Below are 25048 nucleotides of genomic sequence, written 5' to 3'. Positions count from 1 at the left end.
GGGGGGTGGCAACGGGGGGCGGGGCTTGGCCGCTCTGGGGGCGGCTCTGATTGGGCGAGCGTGGGGCGGGGCGGGGCGAGGGGCGGGGCAGTGGTTAATTACCCCCCCCCCCCCGCTCCCTCAGGGAGCCCCTGCCCAGTTGGGATCCCCCGCTCCCTCAGCCCCTGCCCAGGGACAGCCGCGGGGGTGCCGGACCGGCCTCCGCGGCGCTCGGAGCTGGGGACAACTGCTCAGCTGGGCCAGGGGTACTCAGCACCTGCTGCAGCACCCGAGGACTGAGCCTCTGCCGTTCCAACATCATCGTGGATGCGACGTCCCTGTCAATGTCCCTGTCAGTGTCCCTGTCCATGCTCTTACCCATGTCCATGGCCATGTTCCTGTCCGTGTCCATCCTGCCACGCCAAGATAAGAAGGCCAAACTGTTTTCTAGGGAGCAGTGGCTGATTGTGCAGGCTTAAAAGGAGATCGGCGGAAATGAACTCAACTCGAGAGATTACAAGTCAGAGTTACAATTTACTAAAAAAAAAAAAAATTACAATAAATGCAATGATACAGGGAAAACTGGTTTTAACCCACAAAGACAGGTGTATAACCCCGCGCCCTGGGACAAGAACAGAAGGGTGTTCATCCACCTCTGTGCTGAGCTCCACGTGGTCCCCCCCGGGGGCAAAGGAGAAGGAAAAGAAACCTGTTGGTCTGGATGACGGCCACGGTCCTGTTGAAGTGATGATCACAGTCTCGTCTAGAGTGACAGTCGCAGTCCTGTTGGAATTCTGGTCCTCCTCTGGATTTGGCAAGCAGTACCAGAACTCCCAAAACCCCAAGATATGTGCTCAGGTTTGGGTGGGAATGTCCAGTACCCCCCCCAGGGCAGGGAGTTTCACAGTGGGTGATTTAACTCTGCGAGTCATGGGATATTTTTGGAGACTTTGATGGTGTTGCAGCTGCCTGTTATGCCAGTCCACTATGGCACATTAGCAGAGATGCCCCTTAGGCTGGGGGTGAAGGTGCTGATGCCTCCCCAGAGGGGAGTTATCACAGCTGAGTCATGGGTGTGAAGACAAAGAAACACTCCTCGCAGGGTTCTTTAACACACAGCTTGTAGCCTGAGGTGTCAGATGTGCCCTGGGCAGCTTCAACAAATGATCCATTATTAACAGTCCCTCAGAAATTACACAGAGGGTGTAGAATACACACTTTTGGTTATACCCACGTAGTGATAAAGTGGTTCCAGCTCCTGTAACTAGAACAGTGATCTCCACCCAAACACCACCAGCAAAGTTCATCAGTGCTTCTACCATGGCTCTCTGTGTGCATTATGGCTTCAGCCTCCTGAAGAACATGATTAAATAATTACTTTAAAACTTGGCTGTCACACAGTCTCTTCATGACAGCGGGCTTAGAGCACATGGCCACTTGGGGAGCAGGTTTCTGAGCAATGACTTGCATTTTGCTCTTGACAGAGAATCACAGAATCCCAGAACGGTTTGGGTTGGAACTGACCTTAAAGCCTTTGTCCAACCCCCTGCCATGGGCAGGGACACTTTCCACTAGACCAAGCCCTGTCCAACCTTACCTTGAACACTTCCAGGGATGGGGCAGCCACAGCTTCTCTGGGCAATCTGTGCCTGGGCCTAACCACCCTCACAGGGAAGAATTTCTTCCCAATATCCAATCTAAACCTACTCTCAGTTTAAAACCATTGCAGATCATTGCAGTTTAAAGACATCTGCAGATCCTGAACCAAGGTAAGCCCGTGGGATGCTGCAGAACACAGCAGAATGCAGCATTGGCCTTGCTCTTCCCAGTTTTTGTGATTTTTCAGGCCTGCAGCATGGTATCACTCCTCTCTGCACTTCAGAGCAGAAAATGTCCCAAAATCTCATTCCTGGCCACAGCTGACCACGGACATCAACTGGTCAAGGAGAAATGTTAACTTTCCCAGCTTTCTGTCCCTTTGAGGTTACCCAACCACCCTTTCAGTGGAGAAATTTTTCCCAATATCCAATCTAAACTTCCCCTGGTACAGTTTGAGGCCATTTCCTCTGGTCCTGGATATGTGCTGCTGCACCAACCACCTTGGTATTACAAAAACTTTGTGCTGAGAACTGTACCTTCTCACCCATTTTTCCAGTGTTTGGATGGTGACACCCATATTACCATGTCCCTTCCATGCCCAGCGTGGGCTCCAGCTGCAGCACTGAGCAGCTGTCCTGCTCACATCTGGCTTCTTCCTTCTCTCTTTGTTCTTGGTGGGGTGTGCATCTGTGCAGGCATTCACAGGGAGGCAAAGAGGACAAGCACAAAAGCCAGTGCTGGAAACAACAATCCATTTTTGCACTTCCTTCTCTCAGATGCAACCCTTTGCCTCTGCCCCGCCTGGGAGCAGCAGTGCCTGCGGGCAGGCTGCTCTTGGCTGGTGAAGCCTTCACCTCCGGGAATGCCTGTCTGCATTTCCTTATCCTATTTTATTTTCGGCTCAAGGAATTTAACACTAACTACTACATTCTTTCCCCTGCCTTAGGACCACCAGTGAAGCCAGCAAGGACGAAACCACGTTCCTCAGTTCCACCTCTGTGTCATGGGCCACAGCAGTTGTGTCCCACCAGGATGTCGGGGAAATCACTGCTGGGGCAGGAGCAGGGGGGCAAGGCTGAGAACTAATGACTGATGATGATGAAGATCACAGCACTCAGTGATTGAGTACTCCTCCACTGGGCTGGAAGAAGAGGCTGGGGAGGTGCTGGCCCAGGGACAGCTGGTCCCCCCAAGGACATCTGGATGTACACCCCAGGACAGACAGAAATGCACCCAGGGATGTCCCCTTTAGCCCTTCTGGAGTCCAAGGACAAGGAGGGCTGCTCTGCTCAGCTCCAGCCCTCCACTGGAGGGAGGGAAATCAGCCCCAGGGCCCCCTTGAGGGCTCACGCTGGGAAAGAGCATCGCCAGCAGGTCGAGGGAGGTGATCCTGCCCCTCTACTCAGCCCTGGGGAGGCCACATCTGGAGTGCTGTGTCCAGTTCTGGGCTCCTCAGTACAAGACAGACATGAAGTTCCTGGAGCAGGTCCAGTGGAGAGCTACAAAGTTAATCGAGGGACTGGAGCATCTCTCTTTTGAGGAAAGGCTGAGGGAGCTGGGCCTGTTCAGCCTCGAGAAGAGACAACTGAGAGGGGACCTCATCCATGTCTACAAGTATCTAAAGAGGAGGTGCCAAGAAGATGGAGCCAGGCTCTTCTTGGTGGTGCCAACCAATACGACAAAAGCTGATGGGCAGAAACTGATGCCCTGGAAGTTCCACCTGAACACGAGGAAGAACTTCTTCCCTGTGCAGTGACCGAGCACTGGAACAGATTGCCCAGAGAGTGTGTGGAATCTGCCTCACTAGATATTCCAGAACCATCCGGATGCAAACCTGTGCCACGCGCTCTGGGATAACCCTGCTTGAGCAGGGAGGTTGGACCAGACGATCCTCTGTGGTCCCTTCCAACCTGACCCACTCCGTGATTCTGTGAAATGGTGCAGAGGCAAGGGCGGGGTGGGAGGCACAGTGTGTTCCCACACTCCTCATTCTGCTTAATGGCCAGCCCAATTCCACCATGGATCAGCTTGGTTCCCTGCCACTGTGGGATGAAAGGGGCCCCCTCCCCAAATAGCACTGCCCTTGCTGAGCTGTGCCACTGTGACACAGTTGCTGGTGTTTATGAGACATCACATTTTTCCAAAGCGTCCAGACCTCGTTGTGTGAGGGTTTTTTTGTTTGGTTGGTTTTTTTGGCTTGGTTTGTTTTTCGTAAACTCACTTTAATAAATGAATGGCTTTTTAACAATGACTTTTTCAGCAAAGTCCTGGGAAATTCGAAATACTAGGCCGTCGCTCACACAAAAACACCACAAGCCAAAAGCAGCTTCACAATTTCCACACTCAGTGATTTTTCACCGCAGGGCAACATGATTTGCAAACTGGCCTTGCTGCTTAGAGTCCCCACACCCCAGGATATGGCTCAGGGCTCAATTAACACCGGTGGGAGTGGGGCTGTGCCCAGCATAAGGCTCCTGCACAGGCTGGTGGTGCTCCCTCAGCATTCCCCAGCCGTGGCTGATGTGCCAGCCAGTGTCACCAGCAAGGCTGGTGCAACATCAGACATCCCTGTGGGACAGGGAGTTTCAGGAGCTGAGATGACTGTGGGTTTGCCAGAGCCACAGATTTCAGAAATGACCCACTCTTCCCAGAAGTGTTGCCTGTGATTTCAGGGAATTTTGTCTTGAAATCTTGCCTTGCTGCCATGCCCGTAACCACCAGCTGGAACCTCCTGCTGCTGTTTAGTGGCTCTGTCTGCATGTGCCCTCTGCACCACACACTGGCATCTTCTGCAGGCATCCTGCCCGTGAGCTCTGACCTACAGAGCAGAGTCCAAAGTGACACATCCCTGTTTTGGTATCCCAATGGCCTTCAGGGCAGGTTCTGAACATATCATTGTCTGCTGGCCCTGCCATCCTGGTGCACAGCTCTTGCAATATAGAATTCCCATCCCACACCCACCACGCTGGAGCCGCATCTTGGATCTAAGACGCCAGTTCATTCAAATCTACTTTGAGTCCTTGACCTCACCTGAGGATGTGGTGGATGCACTGCCAGACACATCACCTCCTCCACCATTCTGAGCCACCAACCCCACAGAAGCTGCATCCCTGAAAAACCCTGGCAGCAGATCCAAGCTTGGTAGTTTCTCCCTGCTGTTGCCATATGATCCTCGGTGGAGCAGCTGCCAAGTCAAGGGAACCTGCTTCCAAAGCCATGCTGCAAAGAGAAGGAGGGAGGATGTTTAACCCATTCCTTGCAGACTGGCAAGCTGGCTGTCCCATGGAAGGACAATGGCAGCCTCACTGGGGTGGTGGCTGCCTGCTGGAGGACAACAGGGGAGCACAGCTGCCTAATCAAAGATTTAACTGCTTTGCAGATGGTCTGTAACATGAATTTCTAAGGTCAGCACACGATTCAAGGCAGTTTAGCAATGCTCCTGTCTTCTCATCCCACCTGTGGGACAGGGTGGAGGAAGGGTGGAGCTGGCTCTGGCTCCCCCTTTGCCAGCTGGGTGGCTGTGGGCACGTGGCTGTGTGGTGCCACACATGGCAAAGTGCCCCCCTTGGGTCACAGTGGACAGGCAGGACCAGAAGCCAAAGTGCAGGGACTGCCCTGGGAACAGTCTCAGGAGTGCCCAACAACAGATCATGAACCAGCCTGCTCAGTGACCAACACAAGGCCAATTTTTAAACCACGAGCATCTAAGGAAGTTCTGGTCATGGCAGATGAAATGCAGTGTAGGCTTGGCTGTTACTGCTCAGCTTTGAGGCCTTGGCACAGAGACAGACCAAGCTGACCTTCTGTGGAGCTGTGACAAGGAGAGGTCAAAACAACAAAAAAAGCAAACTTAACGCTGGGAATTAGGAGGAGGGAAAACTGGAAGCAAGATCCAGCAAGTGCCATTCAAGTACAAGGACAACATCTCTGGCTTAAAAATCCCAAGATTTTCGGGAAAAGGGAAAAATGTGTGAAAAAGAACTGCTTGAACTGGTTTGCCACTTCTATTAGGCTGGTCACCATCAGTAGCAGCATCCAGAGCTCGCCCCAGGTGCCTGCAGCATCCCCTGCTTCTCTGATACACCTGCACTGCACACTAAGCAATGATGAGCACCCCAAGTGTTCACTTGGAGCACACCACCAACATCAGGCATTGCGGGCATGGGACCCCTGAAAGCAGCACGAGCTCTGCCTTTACACAGAGGACCAAAAGGCAGGTGGAGGAACATCAACAGATTCATAAGAGTTAAGTGTCTTCCCACAGCAACACCTCCCTGCTCCCAAAGCAAAGGGGTTCGTGCGGCAGGCAGCGGTTGTTTTACCCGGTGAAGTGGAAGGTGTTTAGATTAACCATCATGTTGGTGAGCAGTGATTACACGTATCCAGGGCAGCTGTAAACGCATTCAGATGAGACGTATCCAAAACAGCTGTAAACACAGCCACGTCCTCTCTGCCTGGCGCACCAACGCTGCTTCCAGCCCGGAGCCCGGAGCCGCCGGCACGGCTCCGGCCTGCGGCACCATGGTGAATTCATAAACCCATCAGACAGTGTCTGGGCTTGCAGCCCTGGCATGCTGTGGGAGGCACTGATCCCCCTGTGGCCCTATCCCACTGCAGGGCTCTGAGCAGCCCCCTCCTCCCTGCCCAGCCACAGAGCCTGCAGAGATCAGGGGGCCAGGAGCAGAAGCATCCCCCAAGGAAGTCACTCTTCTTGCCTCTCCCCTCGCGTGTGTTGGCTTCTGTCCCTCAGTCCCTCAAACAGTGCCTGCTAAAGCCAGACAAACCACACTTTAAATACAGATGAAGTGTTCAGCTGAGAACAGTCTGTCCTCCTGGTCCCTTCTGGTGTCTGTCTGTCCATCCTCCCAGGCTGGCTGAGCCTGGAACAAAAGGTTGCCTGGGCCAGGGTGATTATCTCTTCCTCCATCTCCTTCCCTTGGGAGGATATCCTGGCATCATGTGCCTTCACCTGCTCGGGGCCTGACATTTGCTCCCTTTCCAGCACCTTCCTGTTTGGGATATTTCTTTGTTTTAGCTTCCTTTTCTATTTATGTCACTGAAATCAAGTCCAGGGAGCATGAAGTGAACAATGTGTCGCACGCCACTGTCAACAATCCTCCACAGCAAACGGCATCCTACACACTCGTTGAGCAGACCTGCTATGGCACCAGAGACCCTGCCACCCCACTGTGGTCCCCACCAGCCCTGTGACATCTCACTCCCTGTCCCCCAGGTCACTCAAAGAGAACCTGCACTAGATTAAACCACAGAAATCCTCAATTTATGAACACTAAGCAAGGGGTCCAGATCCCACTCCTCACTGCCCTGGGGTAGCGCCCTCAGGGACAACTGTGACTCCCCAGATGTTTGGGATGAGGAGCCACAATGAGCAGACACAGCCAGACCTGTGTGCTAATGGGAGCAGTTCATGTGCAAATGACACTGAGTTCACACAGGGTCACCAACACAGCCCGTCTGGCACGTTAAAGCAGAGAGAAGCCCTCAGCTGATATTTTATGCACCCTACTTGGAATCAAGCAACCTGGAAAATCTCAGAGCATTCGGATGCAAAGGTCTAAGTCTTAACAATGCTGCTGGCAAGGCACTGTGTTTTGCTTGCACTATTTAACAGCTTCCTCATAAGGAAACAATTCAATTGGTTAAGGGAAAAAGCCACCACAAAAATCCTCATCCCACTGTTCAGCTGACAGAGCCCTGTCAGCAACATCACTCCTGACTCTGGTCCCAGTTTGGGTTTCTGGAGCACCCAATGAGGCATCAAGACTGGGTAGAGAGAAACCACAGAGCCACACATCGCTGCCTTTCCCAGGGAAAATGTCTGAACAGGATTAAATTGCTCATCAAACTAAAAACACAAAGCCAGGTTTAATGCCTCACACTGAAGCAACCATGGTTCAGAGCAGAATCAGCAGATCCCAGATAGTTATCACACAGGGGAGAGTCAGCAGGCAGGGCACGATCTTCCCTTGCAAGGAAATGGTGAGTATGGAGATAAGGGTGATCCAATTAACCAAGCTTTATGGGGATTTCAAAATGGTATGTGGCAATGCTCTTAAGCACTTAAAGAATACCCAAAAGCTCTTAAAGAAACTGAGCTGCAATGGGATAAGAGGTAGAGCCCTCCTGGGATTAGTAACTGGTGAAAGGTCAGGAAGTGAAGAGCAGGAGCAGGCCTGCATCTCCCGAGGGTCTGATGCATCCTGCACCTCCCTGAGTGCTCTGAAAAGGCCAGGACACAGGAATGTGACAGCACATCCATGCAGGGCGGCCACCAAGACCAGAGAAGCCCACAAAGGCAAAAAGGCCATGGTGAAACCCACGATTCCGGGCAGGGACAAATTGTGCTCAGAGGCAAAGGCTGGGTCAGGTGATTCACCTCACCCCTCTCTTGTGCAACACCTGGATGAAAGGAGCTGCTGGTGCCAACCTCATCTGCTTCCAAAACCATCACGCAGCTTGAATTTGCATGCAGGTTTCCTGCACTCAGGTTCCCTGAGACTGCTCCTGCAGGAACCCACCCTGGGTTGGTTTCAGAGGTACCTGTGCTGTAAATAAAGGGCAAAAGAAACAGGTACGAGTATGCAAGTGGCTTCATAAAGGGTGGGAAACATAAAGATCAGCCAGGGAAGAGGGCATTCGGGGGGGGGGGGGAAATAACCCCACACAGGGAAAGGGTTCACTGCACATACTGGAACATGCAGGAGTGGCAGAAGGTCAGAAGTGCCAGGTATCTGCTCTGCCAGCCACATTTGGGGCCAGAAGGAGCAGGAGTCACTGGAGTTTGAACTCCCTGGAGCTCCCTGGGTGCTGGACCAGCCACGCTGCCCGTGCTGGGACTGTTGAGGACCATCATCGCGGTGCCTGTTGGCACCTGCAGCCACCTCCCTGGCAAGCTGCCCTGGGCAGAGCATGCAGGGGCAGGGATGGAGGAGGGAAGTTCAGCACTACTATGCAAAGGAGAAAATACGGCTTCTTTGTGGCCTGGGGTCTCCACCTCCACACGTCACCGCGCTCCCCGAGAAGCTGCCCCGTACACGGTACAGCCAGACAGGCACTCCAGGTCACAGGGAGGTGACCAGGACCTGGGCTGCTGCAAGGACAGCCGTGGTCAGGCTGAGTCATGACCAGCTGGGTCCCAGGCAGACGTTCCTGTGGGCTGGGGTGTGACTGGTGATGTGGGAAGTTAGGGAAGGGTGAGGAGTGCAAGTCCTTTTTCGTGAGCTGGGAGACACCTCCTCCCCCCCAGAGAGCAAACCTACAGACGCACCCCCAAGTGACTCACAGAGGTTCAAAGCTCACACTGACCCATGGGTGTGGTGAAGACATGCATGGGAAGGGAATCAGCGCCAGTGTGCCCTGGCCAGGGAGCTGAGGAGAGCAACCACACTGCAGCAGAGACCCAGTGCTCCCAACAGTCCCACTGCTCCTCACCAGCTGCCACTGTCACATTAAGTACAGGGTAAGAAGTGTAGCTGAGGGCTGGAGTTGCACCAGACCATGGCATGACCCAGGGCCTGCTGCCAGCTGATGGAGAGGAGAACCTGGGAGTCATCTCAAGGAAGCCATGGTAGCCTCCCAGCTCCACTGCACCCAGCCAGCAGCTAGCAGGAGCTATCCAGGCTCTCCTGCCTGACCCCAGCCTCCACAAGCTTTCCCTGGCAGCCTTGGAGGCAGCCAGCTCCACTCTACCAGTACCCACAGCACCAGCATGTGCCTCAGTGCCAGAGTTGACAGGGGTTATGCTGGAAAAAGCCATCACACATGCTTAGCTCTAGGCAAAAAAGAAAGCCATGGGCACAATGCAGCTCATGGCTTCACCCAGAGTGTGAGCAGAAGTGCTCTCTACCTGGCATAAGTCACAGTCTCCACAGGCCAAGAGGATGGGGGTGCTCGCTTGTACAAGGTCTGTAAGGAAAACTTTCTGGGGCAGACAAGCCAGCCAGCGGAAGGAAGGAGGAGGGAGGCTCTGTGCTCGCACTCGGGACTTCCTTGGGTTAGATGAAGGGCTGGGACCGGGTCTGTGTGACTCACTGTGCTTTTCTGAGCTGTGCTGCTGCCCTGATGCAACCCCTGCTCCAGCAGGAACCAACCGCGAGGGGCCATCGCTGGTACCGGGGAGAAACGTTGGAGGAGTAAGAGCTGCTATTAAAAATTATCCCTTTGCAACCTGCACACCAAAGACACCACCCACTGGCTGCTGGAAAGGGAGAATCCCCTTCCACCCACCACTTTGTGTGCAGCTGAAAATATCTGCTGGTACCACCAGATGGACAGGATACCCAGGCTCCTTCTTTCAGACACAGTTCTCTGAACAGCCTTCAAAGGCGAAATCACCAACAAGGAAGCAAAGCAGCTCAGAAAAGTAGTCCCAAATTTCTCCGGTCCCGAGTTGTTGCGCATTTGCTGCTTACTCACTTCTTGCCAAGCCTAGAGCTGCCGGGTTGGGCCCCCGCCCTCCCCTCTGGCAGAACTACTCCTTACAGCTTGGAAGCTATTTTTTTCCCACTCTGCTATCTTAAAAAAGAAAGAAAGAAAAAAAAAAGGCGTGAAAGCTTTTATCATCCTGAAAACATGCCAACTGCGAAGGCGACTCTGTGTCTCAGACGCCTGTTTCCTGGCAGATTTTAAGTCCTTTGCTCAACTGCTCGGATGGCGGGGGCAGGAGATGCCTGCAGCAGCAGGCTGTGAACTGGAGTTCTAAACACTCACATGTTTAACTGCTGCTAAATTGCCAGGGGACCAACATTTTCAAACAGCAGGCTAAGAGCTGCACACACAGCCAAGTGGCCCATTCGAGGAGAACTGATGCTGTGCAGGCAGATGAAGGGCCACTAGCACGGCTACAGGAGGTACCAAGGGGGGTCACATGGCTCAACACCTCCACCTGGGTACAGCTGTCAGGCAGTACAGAGGGGGGTCACCCTGCTCAACACCTCTGCCTGGTCAGTCACCCCTTCACTTCCCAGAGAGTGAGGCTACAGCTCTGTCAGCTCCCAGTGGTTTGAAGGATGGGACCAAGCGAGCAGGCTGAGCAGGGGAAAAGTGCTGGATGTCTGCACTACTGGTGCCCAAATTTCCAGTGACCAGCTCTGGCTGTAACCACCTAAAGGTGCTGGGAAGTCCATGTGCAGCCTGAGAGGTGGGGACAGCCCCTACCTTGCTGCTGTCCTGGAAAGAGCTCCACACACAGAGCCCTTCACCCCAGCAATGCTTTTGGGGGCTGTAAAGTGCTTGGAGCTGGTTTTGTACACAGAAATCTCCTTTCCAGCCCCAAACAGCAGAGGCTCTTAGAAAGGGTGGGTAGTCATGAGTGGATTTTTGGACTGTGTGGATCTGATGGCACATCAGACCCACAGGAGTATAAGGCTTTAGTTTACACCAGAGCACAATGTACCCTGATGCCATCAAGATATGTAGGGGCAGAATCCATCTCTATTTCTGGGCTGACAGGGGGATCCCAGCAGCTGACTGTTCTGGCAGCTAAAGTGAGCCTGACCAGGAACAAATGGCAGAAAGACCCCTTGCAACAGGCCCAGAGGCCCCGTGTATCCTTGGCATATACTCCCAGGAGAGGGTATTTCAAGGACACAAAAGGCTTTTGGGATAGCTGCTGTGGAGACAGAGGAAATCAGACAGCTGAATACCTCACCTGGTCTCTCAGAGGATCCTTCTGTTGTGGGACTGCTGAGGTTGTAGAACAGGTACTGATGGACAGACCAGATGGTACGGACTGGAGTCCAGGGCAGCCAAGTGGTGCCACCATCGATATTGTTAATGTGTTTTTCTTTGTTCCTCTGGCAGCAGAATGCAGGCCATGGTTTGCTTTCACCTGGAGAGGTGTGTAGTACACCTGGAACTGACTTCCCCAAGGGTGGAAACGCAGCCCCACTATTTACCTCCAGACTGCACTGCAGAAGGATGAGGCTCCAGACAGCACATCCATGACATCACCCTATGGGGGAACACGGCAGAGGAAGTTTCTGAGACCTTCACCTTTTGTCCTCCAATTCTTAACTCCACTCTGCCAGAGTGGGAAGGGGGAGGGAAAGGGAGAGCCAGAGAGCAGTGTCTGCTTTGGGGGAGTCTCTGTGGGGGCACTGAATTGGGGGGTACCATTCCTAAACCACAACAAGGTAGAAGGTTATCTCCTGGCACATGACCCACAGCAAAATCTACCCTAGCACATACCTATAACCAGCCCTGCTGCCAGCTGAGGATTTTCCTTAACATTTCAATCCAGGCCACCCAAGCATTGCTCCAACTCTTCAGTTATGTGGAACCACCTGCAAAAAGAAAACTAAGTAGCCTGGGAAGGCAGGGATTGATGGCCTTTCAGATTCACTTTTTTTCCCTAGGGACAAGTTCCTGGGAAGAACACACCATGCCAGCTGCCTCCTGTCCCTCCTGCCCTGCACACACAGTTCTCCATCCACTCGAGAGCCCAGCTCACTAACAAGAGGAGCAGCCTTCATCCTCCTCTGTACTTAGAATCATGGAATGAGAGAATTATACAATGGTTTGGGTTGGGAAGAACCTTAAACACCATCTTGTTCCAACACCCTACCATGGGCAGGGACACCTTCCACTAGCCCAGGTTGCTCCAAGCCCCGTCCAGCCTGGCCTTGGACACTTCCAGGGATGGAGCAGCCACAGCTTCTCTGGGCAACCTGTACCAGGGCCTCCCCACCCTCACAGGGAAGAATTTCTTCCCACTATCCCATCTAACCCTGCCCTCTGGCAGTGGGAAGCCATTCCCACTTGTCCTGTCATTCCAGACCCTTTTCCAAAGTCTCTCTCCAGCTCTCTTGGAGACCCTTTAGGTAATGGCAGAGGGGAGGGCTCTAAGGTCTCCCCAGAGCTTTCTCTTCTCGAGGCTGAACAATCTCAATTCTTGGATGTCTTCACCTTCTTCATCTCCCACCTTCTCCCCATTTAAGCACAAGGATGGCTGCAGCTGGGGCCAGCCAGCCCGAAAGCAGCAGGCTGGAGGATGGGACACAGTCAGCATCTCTCCGTGGCCTCTGCCAGCAGGAAGCTCCTGCCAGGCCCTGGGTGATGTCACGGTGACATTTCTCTAACAGGCAGCATCAGCGACAGTGTCTGCACTGCCAGAGCCAAGTGGCATCAGGCAAACTGCCTTTGTTCAACAGTGCCAGCCTAGAGGGAGAAAAACAGCAGCATTACCAGTGAGGCAGGAGATAGGCATGATCAAGGTGCCAGCCACTCCCACTGCAGGTGGTTTTAGGCATTAACTTGGGTCAGAGTCAGATGCAGCAGGTTGCTTTCCCAAAGTTAAGAAGCATCAGTAATTTTTTTTTATGTTCAAGTGACAGCACTGATATTTTTGTGTGCCAAATTGGGATCATCTCCAATAGGGGATGGCCCTGCCTTCAGCTGTGCCCCATGAAAATTCCCTAGGGTTTTGTGAACATTGGTGTTTGGTGCAAGGAAAGACCTTCTCCCGCTGCAGAGGTTCCCAGCCCCAGACACGCAAGTGACCAGCTTAAGTTCACAGCCTGCAGGCAGGACACGTTTTGGGACACTTCTTATAGGGCAGGCCAAACAGGGAACACAAAGGCCAAAAGGGGTGAGCGTCACCCATGGGAAGCACGTGCTTTAAAGGCCAAGAGAAGGCAAGTCCATGAGTTAGACATGATCTGCAGAGATTTCTCATTGCTTGTGTTGCGTGAGGCAGTAGCAGTCTCTCCATTCACTGTGCACATGGAAAAAACAATTGTTTTAAGTCGTTTTTCCAGCGATGGAAATAAGCTCATATTTCAATTCCTATTCACCAAAACAGGAGCCAAACTCAGTGCTGTATGAAAGTGTGTTTATTTCAAAGCTAAATTTCTCACATAAAACAATGTCTGTGAACAGCAGCATTCATCCTGACAGATCTCCAACAGCCTCCTGGGCTTGGAGTCCTGACCCATTCCAACACAGCACTCGGGAATCTCTTTTCAGAGTTGTCAGGAAGGGGAGGGAAACGACAGAAAACAGATGCTTGGCCATTGGCACAATTTCAGAAATTGTGCCTGCTCACAAGAAGAGCAAATGTATCAAGACACTTTGCAGGGAGATTAATGCCTGCACAAAGATCCCACAGAACGCCCTGCTCTGTGCAGACTGCCTGCAAAGGGGCAGCTGCCCCTGTCAGGAGAGCTGTGTTATTCTTGCAGACAGAAACCAGGGCTGTTGGATTTAATCATCTGCTGAACTGCTTCCAAGGACCGAAGTGGTTGAGAGGTCGTGTCAGAGATGTGCTCCTTCGCAGCCCAGGGCCTTTGCACCCTGGTGCGCTGCTCTGGTCCCAGCTGACACTCTAGAGGGGATTCCCTTCTTCCCCCAGCCTCAGCCTCTTGGAGAGGTGGTTGCTGATGGCCATGAGGGGGTTGGCTCTGTACTTGGGATCGGTGATAACCTCATGAAACCGAGCCACTTCCTCCTCTCTGAGGAAAGAAAAACAACACACAAATTCTCTAAGTGCCTCATGCAAAAGAAACTGAGCAGATAAGGACCAAACTCACAAAGCAGTGGATTTCTGTCGAGACAGAGTGATCCTGGGTGTAAATCTCACAGAGAGACAGTGCAAGAAATAAACCTAATTTAGCCAAGGGCAAAGCTCAAATTGCTGCCAGCTTCATGGGAGCCAGAGACTTGATCTCATGCCACAGAGACAGAAACAATCTTGTTAGTGCCCAGCATCACTTGGAAATGGTTATTTCAGAACTTTCCCCTAGTAGATCAAGGAAATGTGGATATCTGGTAAATCACCAGGAATGAAAATTACTTCAGATTGCACCAGCACAAAATCAAATTCTCTTCTGAGAGCTCATCTACTGACTTTTATTGCTGAACACTGAGGCTTGGTAATCCTACGTGCAACACTAGTTAGATGCCATGGGAAGAGCAGGAGAGAATTACCTCTGCATACCTGGTCACAGCTGGTTGCTGTGGAAATGAGTCTTGTCTTAAAAAGCAAGCATGCAGGGAAGAACAAGAACAGAGCAGGAGTGTAAAAGAAAACCTGTGAATTTTCACACAGCCACGTCCATTGCAGCATCCCCATCTCCCTCAGGCTGCCAGGCTCTCCACAGGCTTGCCAGACACACAGTTGTTGGCATTCAGCTACTCCCCTCCCAAGTATGGGCCTTCCCTTCAATGCCAGCCCTGTCCCGGGCAGAGGAAGAGAGGAACCAAACCTGAAGCTTGGGTTGTGGCAGATGGGGCAATATGGTGAGTCTTAGGGAACCTCCTACCCTAACTAATATCCTGGGAAATGAACCTCAAGACCTTCCTCCAAACTATTTCCCTCCCAAGAAGCACAGACTTCCCAGACCACCAAAAAGTAAAGAAAGAACTGAGCAAGGAAGGCATCCCAGCACCAACAGTGGCCAATTTCTGACAGAGAGGGGTATTCATGGAGTGTGCTGGAGATCTGTAGCCTGACTGTTCAGCCTCAGTTTGAAGTTGAATGGCTCAGAACTGACAGAAATCCTGGAAACATGAAAGCAAACACTGCCAGATCACAGTGCCTAGCCCCAGGAGAGCTGTGCTGAGGGAAAATGAAGTTCTTGATGCCTAGTGGCAGTATAAACTATCCAACAGACTACACAGAGGAATAAGGAGTTGCCAGACTAAGCCCAGGAATTATTCAAAAGCATTTAAACTCTCCCTCTTTGTTGATATTCAAAAGCCATGTGGACATGGTCCTGAGCAACCAGTTCTAGGTGACCCTGCTGGTTGGACCAGGTGACCCCCAGGGGTCCCTTCCAGTCTCAGCCATTCTGTAAGGCTCAGCAAGGACTGGACACTGATAACTGGGTACTTACAGGAGCCGATGTTTCTGAGCTTGTTTCATCAGACAGAAGTCTGATGGTTCTGCCTTTGCTCTATGGCTGTGGAGAGAAGAAACAAAACAAGTGAGCAAGTGTTAGAGAAGAGCAGTGACTTAGAAATGGCTGCGGAGATGGAAGGAGGCCAGGAATTCTGCATCTGCCTTGCCAGAGAGGACAGGTAACTGTCCTGCATGGAAATTGTCCTGAAAGGCAATTATTTCACAGCCAGGCATGTGAATGCAAACTCCTTCTGGTACAGACTGACAGAGCAGGAGGCATTGCAGGAAAACCGGATCGCTTAGTTCCAGAACTGGTCATTAGCTGTCCATGCCCAGATCACTTTCTGCTTATCACTGACCTCCAGGTCAAACCGATCCCGTTGCTTAGAGAAAAGATTCCATTGAACTTCCCCTCACCGCCACATGTGTCACTCTGCATGGCTCATGTTCCCTACTGACGCCGCAGAGCCCCAGCCTCGGCAGCCATCCCTTACAGACAGTGCCATGGACACTCAGCAAGAAGCATCCATGGCATACTGCCAGCCCTGGTCTGGATCCCGCAGCAGGAACCACTGGGATACAATGGGCTGGAACGCAGGATGGTGCACTGTGGGCAGCAGGTATGGAGCTGCACTCTCTGTAACCCACTCCTGACTCCTGGGCAAAGTCCAAGGAGACCAGAGGTGTAATCCCATCCCACAGGGTGCCCGATGTCAAGCAGCAGCAGAGATTTAACACAAAGGCAGCGCTGAGCCCCAGCAAGGGACACACAGGAAGGGCAGCGATTGCTTTCGGGACTTGAAGTGCACAGGGGGAGTTGTTGGTAGAACTGGACATTAAGGAAAGGAGAAGAAATTCCCATTCTTCAGCACTACACAGATACAGAAGTTAACAGGAGAAACAAGCTGGGAAGAGGGTCTGCCTCCAAGGGGTAGCTCCTCTCCTATTTGCCCTGAGGCTGAGCCCCAGCAACAGCCCAAGGGGGAGGAAGAGGGTCTGCCTCCTACCCCTCTGTTGGGGTAGATTCCTCAAGGAGGAATCTTCCCATACTGGTGGGTGCTGGGGGCTAGAACCTTCCCCACCAGATCTGCCCCAAAGGTTAGGAAACACAACAGTTCCTTGCCTTCTCTTCAAGACAGCAGGATCTGGTCTCTTGCTGGTCGTGTTACAGTGACCTCCTCTTCCTATTTCCCTCTCTGACATGCTACCCTCCATCCTTCTATTTCGCCCTTTTTCCCCCATTCTTTCTTCCCTCCTACTCCCTTGCCTCATATTCCTTCACCTTACTCACTTCCATCACCCCTCTCTACTCAATCAGCTCCCGCTCATTTTCCTCTCCTCTCCCTCCCCCCATTCTTAACAGCTCAGCACAGGAACAATTTCTTGTCCCAGTTTGCCTGGAATGCTCACAGAAGCTCAGGGAAATCCCTTCTCAAGTTGTATGGCAACCCACGGTCACCAGAGCAGGGCTTGCCAAACCCGTGTGTGCCACCAAGTCACCATGGCAGCCCCTTCAGAAATGAGCAGCTCTGCAGAGGGTGACAAAGCCTAAAGGAAAGCTATTCTAGAGCACATCCCAGGCTGGATTTCCCTCCAAAACCACCACACATTGCCTGTTCTCTTGGACCACGTTAGCAGCCCAGATTCATTACACTTCATTGCCTTCATTCATTATAAAACAGAATAAAAACCTCCCTGTAATGCGCCTTTACCCTGCAGGAGATCAAATTCTTGGAGAATCTAATCTTTTATTAATAATGATGACAAATCACCAGAGTATTACCCTTCCTTTCTGCAACGATTCAAATCCTGTAAAAGCCTCCTCTGATTATTTGAAACACTTCTGCACACACGTCCAGGAAGTCAGAAGCCAGCGTGGGGAAGAAGAGTCCAGTAGCTCCTCCACGCCACTACTGAGGGGGGGCTGCTTTTGGGTTGGCATGTCACAGGCAAATCTGGCTGACATCACCCAGTGTCAAACTCCCGCCTCCACTGTGCCGACTCAGGCTTCCAAAAGGACAGACTAGGGATTCCACACCCCCACAGGAGGTCTGGGGGAGGGAGGGAGCTGACAGCGCGTCTCCAAGGCTGGAGATTCCTGCAAGATCACCAAACACTTCCAGGTGTGCCACACACCCTCTGCTATGAAGGCACTACAGAGGAGAAGGTCATTGCAGTTGCTGGGGGGAGTATTTTGGCCAGTGTTTTGCCTTAAAGCATCCTGCAGCAGATGGCCAGAGAGGGATGAGACTGGAGGAACTCTGACTGGAGAAGAGAAGGCTCTGGGGAGACCTTAGATCCCCCTCCAGTTCCTAAAATGGCTCCGAGAGAGCTGGAGAAGGATCCTGGACAAGGGTCTGGAGTGACAGGACAAGGGGGAATGGCTTCCCACTGACAGAGAGTAGTTTTAGATTGGATATTGTTGGGGTGTCCTGCACAGGGCAAGAGTTGGACTTCATGATTCTGATGGGTTCCTTCCAACTCGGCATATTCTGTGATTCTGATAACAAACTCTTCCCTGTGAGGGTGGGGAGGCCCTGGCACAGGCTGCCCAGAGATGCTGTGGCTGCCCCATCCCTGGAAGTGTCCCAGGCCAGGTTGGACAGGGCATAGAGCAACCTGCTCTAGTGGAAGGTGTCTCTGACAATGGCAGGGGTTTGGAACGAGATGGGCTTTAAGGTCCCTTCCAACCCAAACCAGTTTGTGATTCTAAGACCAACGCAAGTGTACAGCCACATCCTCTCCACTCTTTGCTGCTCAGAGACCTAGTGCCAGCTGCACTTTATAGACATGCAGCAAGCCCTCCACAGAGCTGTTCTCACTGGATTTGTCAGGTCCCACCTGAACCCACAGGCTTCCTTCAGCCCTGACAACCTGCAGCAAGGAGCTGTGCAAAGCAGCAAGCCTCCTGCTTGTACTGAACCTGTTACTCACTACATATATTTGATGCCCTTTAATTCTCATACTAGAAAAGATCCCATCATGACAGAAAGGGGGCAAAGCCACCCACTCAGGCTCAGGTAAGCCCTGGCCCCAAACTCCAGCCAACCAACTGTCTGTTCTCTGCAAGACCTGAAGTTTTGCTTGTACTTTTGCTGTTCATTCCCACTGAAAGAGAGGGCAGGTTGACTAAGTGGTTGCATATAGGGGGAAAAAAAAACAAACAAGAAAAAAATGCTCCTCAAAGAATTAGAAGCCTGTAGCTACGAGCTGAGCCGAAGGACATTTCATCACGCAGAAAGAAGGGAAATACACAGCCCATCCCCAAAATGACACGTACCTCTTGACTGGCTTCCTGCCCCTGCCACCTGTGGTCAGGTCAGAGAGCTCAGGTAGGGCTTCCATCAAGGGCTGCATGTCTCCCACCACAGGTGTTGCTTTTCGCTTTGCTTCGGCTTTTTGCTTCTGCTTCATTATCTTCACACTTTCTATTTCTGAATCAGAAATAAGGCATTACTGGAGGAAGGAGAAGTGTCTGCAGGAGACAACCCTTGAGCTAAGAAATTAATAGACTGTTTAACCACCTAGAGGAACAACAGGCCAGAAGTGACCTAAACCAGGGAAAGACTGAAAATAATGCAGCTGGGTCATTCCCTCCCTTACAGGTTGTGTTTGCTTATAACTACATCCATCCCTTCTGACAGTGCAATGGGAAGTGAAATTCCCAGACTGACTTTGTCTGAACTGCTTCCATCCCTTACACTGTTCATCGCTCCCAGCAACACAGCACAGGACTCCTGGTGTGGCAAAAAAACCCACACTGACCTTGCATGGAACTGGGAGAGAGAAACAAGAGGGGAAGGGACAAACCAAATACAGTCAGCTCCACAGCTGGCCTTAAACAGGCACAGCCCCACCTCTGCTTTGCTGCTGGGACCAAACAGTGGTCTCCTAGCACAGGCAGAAAAGATGGACTTAATTTCAGTTGTTTACTTAGTTTGGAGCGAGCCAAGGTCTCACCTTCATGACTCATGGTGGAGTGCAAGCTGCCAGATGCTGGATAAACTGGACCCTTGGAAAAGCACTGCATCAAGTGGCAGAGACAGATGGCTCTTCCTCAGAACCACGTTTCCCAGTCTCCTTGCAGCAGCTCTGACACAATTGTGGGCACAGAAGGGTCCACAAATGTTACATAAGTCTCCCTTTCAGCCATGGGAGGTGGGCTTTGAAAGCCCACAGGCCTCTGCCTCAGTCCTTGAGGCTCCCTGGTGTAGTCATAAGTCCCACAGCTCCTCAAGCTTCACAGAGCCAGCAGTTGCCAGAGCAAGCTCCAGCAGAACATGCCCTTCAGGACAGCCCACAAAAGCCTGGGACTCATACAAGCTTCCAGCTGAACTCCAAGATACCCCAACCTGACCCAGAAGTCCCTTGGACAACTGCAAGGATGAGGCTCAGTGCTGAGCTAAAAACTCCATGTGTGGACATGACAGAGTGCCAGAAGCCGTGGGGCCAAGCTGGTGGCACAGGCAGGACAACAGCTTCCAAGGCAGCATGGCCACAGGAGCCCAAGTATTTTTGGTGGGAGCACAAAAGCAGCCAGTCCCACTTACAGACCACAATCCCAGGTCTAATTCTGCTCCCACAATCTCAAGGAAGCAGAACTCAAATTCACTGGCTGGCTGCTGGCTCCTTTAATACCTTTGCCTTGTCTGCTCTCCAACTCGGCCGAGTTGAAGAGCAACAGTTTTTCATGAACTGCAGTTTTGCTGTACATGGATGTTTGTGACAAATCTGGATTGGAAACACTTCTCCTCACAGCAATCCCTGCCAAGAACACAGCTTTCTGTTCTGCATCACTTCTTTTTTTGGTCTGGCTTTATGAGGCTGACTACTTCAGTGCTTTCATAAACAGTATGTGCTTAAAATTTTCAGACACCTGATTCTGCACAAACATCCCAAATTCTTTTCCTGTGAAGTCTTGTTCGTCTGAGGAGCCATGCAATATATATATTTTTAAATGTGCATACTTCTAATGTCTGAAGCATTACATAAGTTTTTTCCCCTCTCTGGTCTCTCCTAAGATTACTTATTGGAATGGAAGAAAGCTCCAAGTTTTGCATTTGCTCTACTGGGCTGAACTTTGGTTCCCAGGGTCTTGGCATCCAGTGTCACAAGAGCAGCCCTGGGACAACAAGAAACAACAAGCTCAGATTTAGGAAAACAGAGATGTGGTGATAACAATCTCAGCAGTCCAAATTGGGTTCTCTTTTGCGGGGCAAAGAGTTCTTTCTCCACAAAAAAACCTTTTTTTTAGGTACTTCCGTGCCTGTAAAGCACTTCTAACACGTAGTATCTTCTAAGGGAGATTAATCTGGCCCAGAGTTTACTGTGTTGGTGTTCTGTTCAAAGCAAAGCCTCTGTATTTCATTTGTATTCCCTCAACTTAGTGATTTCAGAGACAAGAGAGAGGGAAAGAGGCCACAGCAGAGCCAAAATAACACATATGATCTTGGGAAAGATGGATGCTACAAAGGCATCAGGAGGGCAGGATTAAGAGAGTGTAGGGATCCTGCTTCTGGGCTTTTCCAAAGCAGCTGACCTTCACTAGCGCAGCCCTCTATACTTTGTGTCAAAGGGTTGCAGATGTCAAAGGCACTGGGAAGCTGTTGGGGGAAGGTTTCCTTCACACACACAGTGTTAAATTCTCAGTTTTTTATCCAAGAGGAGCCAGACACATGTTTTCTGCAAATGGTGAAATCACAGGTTAATGGACTTGAGCTCAGAGCCCAGGCGCACAGAGCACATGGTGTAGGAGAAAGCCACATCCCTTTGCCCCAAACACAGTCTGTCTTCAACTCTGTTGGACAAGAAGGTGATAGGGGAAAAGCTTGTCCCAAGAACACCTCCAGGTGACACAAGGAACCCCTCTGCTACACTGGGTAGGACAGCACAGTCTCTTACTGCGCTGAGACACTCGAAGCAAAAATACAGACACTTCCCACAGGAAACAGAAGCATTTCTGCCATGGACTGGTTTTGTTTAGCTCATATTTCACAGCCTCGAGAAAGGCCAGACTGTCTGGTAAGTGGGTTCACTGACCTGTAGCATGTGGGAAAGAGCAGTAACACAACCAGCAGTGCCCAGAGTTCTCCCTTACTGCAGGCTCTCACCACAGAGGTTTGGGATGAGATGGTGGCAGCACAGGTCTCAGCTCCAGGCTGTCCTACCACCCCCATGGCTCCACTACACAGCCAGTCCTATCTGTACCAGGGCTTTAAAAGTCAGAAAAATACACTGAAATTATGTGGGCACAGTGTCCTATCTGGATAAAGAAGGAGTTTATGTAGTCACATATATTACACGTGGAGAAAGATCAAAACCAGATCTGGGGCAATGATTCAGTCTCGGTGCTTAACACTGAGCAACAATACCTGGGACTTCGACCCCACCTGCTGGGGAGCAGGTGTGAAGGTTTCTGAGAAGCATTCAGCCCTTCCCAGCACTTTACCCACACCCAATGAACAGGGAGATGCACCAGAGCCGTGCTCCGTGATGTGTGACGTGCTTCACAGGAGTACTCACTCTGCAGCCATCTTTCTTTCCTCAGCTTCATCTTTTCTTTTTTGGAAAGAACTGTTTTTTCTTCTAAACCTAGAAGAGAAGAGACATAAGATGGAGCATGGCTCCTGTACAACAGATTTCATTCAACACTCGATGCTTTTGAATTTGCTGGCAGGTCGGGCAGGCTGCAGGCATTGCAGGGGCTACACTGCACCTCCAACTTTTAGCCAAACAAATTAAATCTGACTTGCTGTCAGTTAAAAAACAAGAAGCAAGCAAGTAGATCATATCAGCAGCAGAGAATCCCAGAATGGTTTGGGTTGGAAGGGACCTTAAAGCCCATCTTGGTCTAACCCCCTGCTATGGGCAGGGACACCTTCCACTAGCCCAGGTTGCTCCAAGCCCCGTCCAACCTGGCCTTGGACACTTCCAGGGATGGGGCAGCCACAGTTTCTCTGGGCAACCTGTGCCAGGGCTTCCCCACCCTCACAGGGGATGATTTCTGAAGGATACCTGGGGCAGCCCTACAAGGAGCAGCCAATCACTAGCAGCTTGTAAAATAGGCTAGTACCTACTATTCACCAAATTCAGTATTTGGAAAGCAGCTGTTGAGCACTGATATCCAATACCAAGTAAAATAACATCACAAACAGTTTTACTGGTGATCTGTTGCAGACGCTATAAAATTATATCTTATCTCTGGTGTTTAAAATAAAATTGACTTTAGTCAACTTTTCTCCTGAAATGTACTGGGAATACCAGAAAGCCAATGGAGGAACAAGCTCCCCAAAGATCACTCCTCTCACTCGAGCTTATGCTTAAGCCTGGAAAAGAAAATACAGCCTTTTTTCCCTCAAAAGAAACAGAAGAAAGGAATTCAATGCAGTTCTGCAAACAGCTCACTGAGGACAGTTTCTCTGAAGCTACAAATCTTTTAGAATTATTTAAACAAAAGCGGGATCATATTTTAGTAATTCCTTAAGATCAGAACAAGCCTGCTAGGGCTGGGAGGACCTTTCCACAAAGCCAGCAATCACCACCACGTTTTGAGTTTCTACAGGACACAGAGAACGGAGCTGGAGCTTCCACTGCTTCATATGCCAGAAAAATACATTCCTGCAGCCAATGGACCCAAAAAGCAAGAAATAAAACCATGTTTGTTGTGGCATCAAATCAGATGCCGAAACAACAAAGTTGGTTATTGTACCAATAACCAACTCTGAGCTACACCCACCCCCATCACCCCACATTGCTGCAGCTTCAGGGAGAAAAAGGATGAATTATGGCCAAATGGCACAAGAGGGCTGCCTGCACAGGACACCCTGGCTGCCCCAGCCATGGCAGTGCTGGGAAGATTTGCCCCTCATCTGGAAACACGCTCATGACTTCACTGGAAAAACAGCGCCCAGCGGGATTTGTTAATGAAAATTAAAAAAAAAACTGAAATTCAGCCAGCTGGCCAATTCTAGTAATAACAGCAATTCAGGTTTGGGGGTTTTTCACCCCCCTCCAAATGGTAGTGGAATATTTAAGGAAACAAAAGCTGTTTTCTTGGCAGGAGCCCAGTCTTGCTGCTGGCTGGGGATGGTGGGCGGCACCCAGGCCAGCAGCCGGAGATCTCCAGAGGGGTGCCTGGGGAAAAGGAGTTGGATCCCTCCCATGTCAGCAGCCAATTCCTGGCCTTTTCCATCACCTGCTTCCCCAGACACTCCATTTTCCATATCCCAACTTGCCCCTCAGAAGGCTGTTTTGCTGCTGGAAGGTGCCAAGTTGTGTTTGGCAACCTCCAGTTGTGATGCCGAGTGCCAAAACCGCTGGAAATCCACTGGAGAACAGTGGAGGCAGAATTCGTCTGGTTAATTAGCACAGACTGTCCCCATGGTAGTCTTTTATTCTTATTTAGCTTGCAAGCACCTTCGAGATCAAAGCCAGACCGCAGCTTCCCTTTAATTATTTTCCTGTGAAATCAGAAGGGTTTGGGTCCCCTTTTCCAGCCCATTCCACAGGTAATTTAAGAACACTTGCCTTTGAAACCTTGTGCGTGCAGGAAAGGCAAGCAAGCCCCATGCACATTAGCTGAGGGTAATTTCCATACTGTAAACTTGACAATTATTCTTTTTAGAGAGAATGTGTTTTTTCTTTCTTCCCTCTGATCTGCGCAGTACAAGACATCTCAAATATAAACAGATTACAAAAAACCCCACAACAGCTTTTTCTCCCTCAGATCAAGCATTTGATACTACTCCTGGCAATCCTCAGCATCCTGCTTTCATGGCAGAGAAGCGGATTTTTTTTGAGGATAGCTTCCTTAATTCAAAAATCTTGGAGTTTTTTTTGGTAAAGGACTCAGACTAAAAAAAACTAAATATATATATATACAGTAATATATATATATATATATATGACTGTTTTTCATAAGGGATTCCTTAGTCTAAGTATATATATAAATCCTACCTTAGAAATCCCCGTTTTATACATTCTAGGCATTCAGAAGGAAGCTGGACTGGGTTAAAGCTGTAACACTACAGGCTTCCCTCCCCTAAGATTCAACTACTTGACTCCACAACTGAGAGGGTGAAAACACAGGTTTTACAGTTCCAGGAAACTATATTACTTGGAGGACTTGGCCATGAGCAGAAATATCCAATAAACCTGTGCAGTGCCACATGGACAAATAGTCCTTCGAGCACCAGGCACAGCTGCAGCGAAGCACCAAGCTCCACCTCGGGTATGAGGTATCAAGAAATAACATCTAATATTAATTATTATTCCCAGAACCCTGATGATATACATAACAGTAAAGCTGTTGCTGCTCGAAACATAATATTTTGGCAAACTGAAGTTAAATAACAACAGATGTGTTAATTTTAGCCTCGGTTGTATAATGGCAGCAAAAACAATCGTATGCCTACAGCTGTGGGCTGAGTTCACGAAAGAAGTCACAAAGAGTACATCCAAAAGCAGAGGACTGGGTGTGGTTTTGGATGGTTTTTCTAAATGACACAGTGTCACTTGTAAATTGTCCTCTAGCCCTTGTCCAATGGAAGGGCCTGGGAAATGGTAACTGCAGTCTCCTGGGGCACACGCAGTGGTATGACCTGACAGATGTCA

At 50.7% G+C, this 25048-nt stretch overlaps 1 protein-coding gene and 1 long non-coding RNA gene across 6 annotated transcripts in view; both read right to left on the bottom strand.

Moving 5' to 3' along the window:
• Positions 1-3789: 3789 nt before the first annotated feature.
• LOC113977250 lies at positions 3790-11780 on the bottom strand. 2 transcript variants are annotated; one of them, XR_003537295.1, is made up of 2 exons: positions 11249-11780; positions 3790-5389 (listed from the first exon to the last, which is right to left on the bottom strand). It is a non-coding gene; the product is annotated as an uncharacterized LOC113977250 (long non-coding RNA). The 2 variants fall into 2 exon arrangements; XR_003537296.1 differs by lacking the exon at positions 11249-11780 and adding an exon at positions 7981-11242.
• Positions 11781-13412: 1632 nt separating this feature from the next.
• FAM207A (family with sequence similarity 207 member A) overlaps positions 13413-25048 on the bottom strand; it is a 43410-nt gene continuing 31774 nt past the window's right edge. For 3 of the 4 annotated variants that reach the window (XM_027703227.1, XM_027703225.1, XM_027703228.1), the window contains exons 3-6: positions 21959-22027; positions 18717-18870; positions 15432-15497; positions 13413-14048 (exon numbers count right to left, since the gene is read on the bottom strand). In XM_027703227.1, coding sequence (XP_027559028.1) covers positions 13922-14048; positions 15432-15497; positions 18717-18870; positions 21959-22027 — 416 coding nt within the window. In that variant the 3' untranslated portion in view covers positions 13413-13921. The remainder of the gene's footprint in view (positions 14049-15431; positions 15498-18716; positions 18871-21958; positions 22028-25048) is intronic. The other variant, XM_027703226.1, reaches the window with a different exon arrangement.

Source organism: Neopelma chrysocephalum, unplaced genomic scaffold, assembly GCF_003984885.1.
Source record: "Neopelma chrysocephalum unplaced genomic scaffold, ASM398488v2 Primary Assembly neopelma1_211, whole genome shotgun sequence".
NCBI lineage: Eukaryota > Metazoa > Chordata > Aves > Passeriformes > Pipridae > Neopelma > Neopelma chrysocephalum.
Note: the sequence above shows the minus strand (reverse complement) of the source record. Positions and strands in the feature narration are given on the sequence as shown.